This window comes from Thermobia domestica, chromosome 8, assembly GCF_964235325.1.
Source record: "Thermobia domestica chromosome 8, izTheDome1.hap1.1, whole genome shotgun sequence".
In the NCBI taxonomy this organism is placed as follows: Eukaryota; Metazoa; Arthropoda; class Insecta; order Zygentoma; family Lepismatidae; genus Thermobia; species Thermobia domestica.
This window is the reverse complement of record NC_137461.1, coordinates 13,168,602-13,174,632: the sequence shown is the minus strand read 5'-3', so window position 1 is coordinate 13,174,632 and position 6,031 is coordinate 13,168,602. Positions and strand designations below refer to the sequence as shown.

Genomic DNA, 6,031 nt, shown 5'->3' with positions numbered 1-6,031 from the left:
TCCTTTTCTTTTCTCTTATTGTAACTTTTATTTACTTATTTTGTTTCAATCTATGTATTTTTGTTCTATTTACGAAATTTTTATATTTTACTTCTTGTAAGCCTATTGTAATTGGGGCTTATGCCCTGTAATAGGTGCAAAATAAATAAATAAATAAATAAATAAATAAATAAATAAATGATACGGTTATAATGGCTAAAACCGAAGGAAGACAACAGGAGATGATTGACAAAATAGTTGACACTAGGAAACTATATGGAATGGAAATAAACATCGAAAAGTCGAAAGTCATGAGAATATCCAGTGGAAACACGCCCTTACGGATCACAGTAGAACAAAGAGAACTTAAAGAGGTCGATATTTCAAGTATCTGATAAGATTTTGACAAGAGACGCTTACTGCACCAAAGAGACCAGGTCAAGAATTGCCATAGCTTAAGAAGCATTCAACAAGAAAAGGTCACTCCAATAGCAGGCTCAATATTGGACTTACGAAGAAGTTTGTCAAGTGCTATATATGGAGCATTGGACTGTTCAGAGACTTGTACATTAAGGAAGTTAGAGAAGAAATATTTGGAAAGCTTCGAAATGTGGTGTTGGAGGAAAATGGAGAAGATAAAATGGACAGAGAGAGCAACAAACGAAGATGTTTTGAAAATAATAGGGGAGAAGAGGACACTTCTAGCCAGCACCCTTCGCAGGTAGGCCAATTGAATTGGACACATCTTGCGAAGAAATTGTCTCCTTCACACCACCATAAAAGGAAAGATGGAAGAGAAGCGAGGAGTAGGAAGAAGAACACAGCTGATCGATGTTTTGAAATATAGAAAAAAATATTGGGAGTTCAAAAGAGGAAGCTGAAGATCGAGAAACGTGGAAGAAGCATTTGTAAGCCAAAATCTAAAATAAAAAAAAAAAATTCCTCCTTAGTCCCAGGACTTGCCGAAAGGCAAAATACTTAATAATAATAATAGCATGTTTCAATAAAGAATTATTATACTTACTCATGAAAACACTGCATATAAATATGATAAAAAGATAAAGTTAACATACCACATAAGATACTTTAGTACATAAACCACGAATTAAGACAAGAACGCTATACTAAATTAATATTTTTTCCATGCCAACGTAATGTTTTGGGTAATGTTTCAGAAAGCCTATAATGGTATTTGAGGTATAATATTATTTAATAATAAAAGAGAATAATGTTTTAACAGCGATTAACAAGTCGAGACTAGAAGGTAAAACTGAAACAATAGTCATTATTAAAATTGTGTATTATGTCACACAGTATGTTTTACGTTTATTTACTTATTATTGTGACTCGAAACATTGCAGCATGCGTTATTCTGAACACTAGGGACCACGCCGCTGACGATCGATAAAACTTCCAATTACTCGCCGAAGCATTCAGTGCCCAGTATTGTTAAGGCTTACTCTTAGCACACTTTGGACCCACCTGAAAATCAGAGAATATCTGTAAATTCTGTTGGGAATATGTACAGAATTATACCGTGTAGAGAATACCTTCCACAGACTTCTTTATGCTGATATAGGTTGCTACTCCATAGTTACCCGAATTCAAAGTAACGGGTGTTGAAATTTTGGACAACCCTAACTTCAAAGTATGCACTTTTCTCCACAGTTCCATATGAACTTCCGCAATTATTTTGACAGATTACAAACAACTGAAACGTAGTATGTGTTGCCCAACAATAGTATTTATAATTATGGCAATACCTAATTAATTTAGGATGCTATAATATACTGCTAAGTAAGAGGAATAATTAATGTAATGATTTATAGTTCATTTATTAGTATACACTCTCTAACCAAAAGATTCGTAAGGTATATTTAATGAACTAGTTTGGAAGTACGAGGGTCGTTTCATATATAATGCACACTATAGTAACACTGCAGAGTGGATGATGAAACCGATGTAAACATTTCGTCAGTTAAAGCTGAGGTCTTGAGGTAGCAGGATGTGTCCTTGTGCGCTTTCTAGTGAACGCAGTGTGGCTGTGAGAAGTGTTGAAAATGGCTGCGGTAGGTGTCTCGGGTAACGTGTCCATTGAAATCAGAGGTAATACATAAAGATTGAAACTTTACGTGGTAAGAATCCCACAGAAATTCACAGTGTGTTACATAAAGTTTGTGGTAAGAAAACAGTTTCTAGTTTGGCTACTCGTTTCTGTACAGTCGTATGAGCACAAAGGATGATGCAAGACCAGTAAGGACTAAATCATGAACCGATGAAAGAAGTGTACAACTTGTGGCAGATGCACTTGAACAAGATCACCGTGTGACATATGAGGAACTTTCTGATATTACAGGGATTCCATCTGCGTCATTATACCAAAACCTGACAAGTGATTTACAGAAGAGGAAAAAAATCTTCCTTACTGGCCCCACATCTTGACTGCTGAACAAAAGCAGACACGTCTGGACAATACAACGGTGATGTAAGAAAAAAAATCAGCGTTCAAGGTGGGACTTTCTGTGTCATAATATTGCCATTGATGGATGAAACGTGAATCAGAGACTTTGAGCCGGAGTTGAAGTCACAGCCCAACGAGTACAAAGCTTCATCTTCCCTAAGACCAAAAAAGAATCGAAGATCTCAATCGATTTTTGAGGAAGAGTTCCACGTGGAAGAAATGTTGAGTTGATTTGAGTTGATTTTGAGTTTAACGTCCCGTTCAGCAGCGAGGATATATGAGACGTGGACCTACTGATTAACGTGGAATCCGAAACACATGAGCTCCCGCCGGGAATCGAACCCGGATCTCCCACACCATGGAAGAAATGTCACAGCAGCATATTATTGTAAGTTTCTGCTGAAAATGCGCACAAAACCAGACTGCAGTTGTTCAGTTCGGGTTCACTTGTTCCCCACGACAACGCTCGCCCGCCTACTGTTAATGGTGTGCGTCAAAAGCTTCTCAAAAAAAAAAAAAAAAAAGTTGGGAAATGTTACGTCATGCTCCCTACAATGCAAACTTGAGTGCACCAGATTACAACCAGTTTCCAAATTTGAAATAACGTATGCGTGGACGTCGGTTTCCATGTCTGGAAGAGCATTATGCAGCCGTTACCCGAAACATTCTTCTGCTTCACGAAGATGGCGTCCTTGATAAAATATAGAACCTAGCCAGAAGTTAGTATTCCGTCATTACCAGACAGAGATTATATTGAAGGGTTGTAAAGATATACTCTCTAAACAATAAATAGAGAAAGTCACAAAATATTAATGTACAATGTCTATGAAATGACCCTCGTGTCAGTGATATAAACTGAGTATTAACCAAATGCATTACCAATACTTACTTTTTCTTTCACATGCGCAGTATAATTTTTCGCTCTAATCATAATTTCATTCACCCACTCTGACTCAAGCGTCAGTGCAAAATAAAACAAAAACTGAAAATAAGGAGAGGCGAATTTTAATAGAATGTCGCATTTAATTTCATCATCCAGAGAGATACACTCCTACTGAGACACTCCTACTGAGAAGACACTGCATTTTTATTTTATCTCGAAACTCCAAGACCCTATGGCACAAAATAAAATTTTGAGGACGCTTAAAACAATATATCGCTTGTTGATAATGAATTAAATTGTAGCCACGCGAGCTGCACGAGTCATTGTACGAGCCTCATTAATAATTGAAGTGTGGCCCATTCAATAAAACCTGGAAGAAAATGTAACTTTTATTGTATTCCGTTGTGTAGGTACACATAAATGCATAGAACATTGTACAAATATGGCCTCTAGATTACATTATACGATATTATGTAACTGGAAGACAAGAAATGGGGAAATACGCAGGAAATGCTATCTAACATTAAGTGCCCAATTACGTTCAACTACCACTGTATTTGCATTAGATTGAAATGAACAAGAAGTTTTCGGAAGTCATGTCTCTCGTCAAACCATGTGTTGATTGATACAAGAGGCTACCAGTGGCTTTTATGCAGGGTAGTCGATTTATGCATTCCACTTAGAGAACGACACCGTTAGTACTGCCTCAAATAAAGTGTGTCCTGTTAAGGCACAATAACATGGGTGAGACACTCTTCACCGCAATTCTATCCATCACGACTCTGGAATTCACTAAAGGAATAATTAACATTTCTGACTAGAGTATATACACTTATTTATTAAAAGTAAAATACAATGTAACGGTTTCGACAACTTAACGTTATCTTCATCAGATACTAACTCTATGATGAAGTATTTAGCGAAAACTTTAAAGTGTCATATGAAGATAACGTTACCGTTAACCGTTACACTGTATTTTAGTTTTTAATAAACATACTTTGGTCAGAAGTATTAATTACTCTTTATCGATGGCATGCGGTATAGTTTGAACGTCTGTATCTCTAGCAAGAACTAGAAGCATGTTACGAAGTTGTTATAATGGCGCCAGGGTTATAGACATGGGTGGCATCATGTTAGGGGAAAGAACATCCTTGAGTGTTCCTACATGGCACTGTTACGGGTATAGTCTACCAAGTTGCTGTTCTTGAACAGCATAGAAAATTCTTCCGTGGTATATATTCATCTAGGTTCTTTCTAATGCACGATATGTTCCTCCACCAGAAAGTAGGTAATAGAGGAAATCCTTTAACTCCATGATATGACACTGTTGGACGTATACAGTATGCTCCCCAAGTCTTGAATCGATTAAGCATATCTAGAATGGACTTGTTCCTTCCTTAGACTGCAACGTAAACTCATCACCCTTGATCCTCTTTATGTGAGTGTGCAACAGTGGAATGAATTACCAGAAGGGCTGCAAGATACCCTTATCTACAAAATGAGAATCCGTTGTTTAAGCTATAAAGTCAGTCATAATGATCACACCTTAAACTAGCACAGGTGCAAACGAAAGAATGCACAATCAACAGAATGAGCGCACATGAAATATATGTCTTACAGTAACTATATGCTATGTTTTGTGTTAATTAATAATCCAATACTAAATTTTGATCGTTGACTCTTAAAAATAGCTATGTGTAGAACTGACAACTTTCGAGAAGAAAGAAGCAATGTGCATTTTCATCATTTACATTATCAAAAGTGTCAATTTTGTTTCGTTATTACAATAAAATTACTGAAATTCACATATATAATTATAAGTGAATATTCAACGTAACTTCCTGTTCATATTGTACTACATATATATATATATATATATATATATATATATATATATCATTTTCTACGAAAATGTTGAGTAGCAATTTTATGAGGCGCAGCGTCATTATACAACATAATATTCGGATATGCATAAAATTAAAACGTTTAGTCTTTATATTATGAATCCTTCGTTTAGAAAACTCAAACACGAAGCAAGTATGTGTGGAGTACAAAGTAGGATTTATACATTAGAACGGTTGTCTTCTCTTAGTAATATTTTGCAATGCCACATTAGAAAACTCAGATTTATCAATTTTTGATAATGACCTGAAGCATTCAAAGTTTCCTCAAAATTACCAGGGAAACAAAGGTTTAAATGTGAATACGACGTCTCCATGTCACCAAAATTGATCGTAAAAGTTTGGAATATTTATTGCTTATATTCATTGAAATCTATCTTTTAGATAGGACGAAGTTTTATGAAATCCAATCCATCAAGAGGTGTATAGAATCTTAAAATAATACATGCATTTCATTATATCCCCGTAACGGTTACATACAATAAACTGAAATCTTCTGAAGGTGTTTCCTTGAACCCAGTGCTTAAGATACGAATGAGCTTTGTGAAACGCAATCATAATTAGAGTAAATTGAAGATTTGAACCTTTTTCTCGACTCTGTCAGGAACATAAATCCATTATAAAGCTTTCTGTTGGACCCCAATTTCAGAATTAGTCGATGTTTTACAAAATGTAGCTTGCTATCGATAACGGGACGCTCATCGAAGCAAGAAAATTAAAAACGTTTATTTTATTAGTTTTCCCAACTAATTTTAGTGAAAAGGACGCTAGTTGGAAACAGTGAGATCCGTCTTATCATCAACCCTG

The 6,031-nt window shown here is 35.7% G+C and overlaps 1 protein-coding gene across 1 annotated transcript in view; it reads right to left on the bottom strand.

The window, feature by feature from the left end:
• Positions 1-1,428: 1,428 nt before the first annotated feature.
• The window catches only part of LOC145691730 (phospholipid-transporting ATPase ABCA3-like), a 148,169-nt gene continuing 143,566 nt past the window's right edge, over positions 1,429-6,031 (bottom strand). The window contains exons 16-17 of the mRNA XM_081767061.1: positions 3,330-3,422; positions 1,429-1,461 (exon numbers count right to left, since the gene is read on the bottom strand). Coding sequence (XP_081623187.1) covers positions 1,429-1,461; positions 3,330-3,422 — 126 coding nt within the window. The remainder of the gene's footprint in view (positions 1,462-3,329; positions 3,423-6,031) is intronic.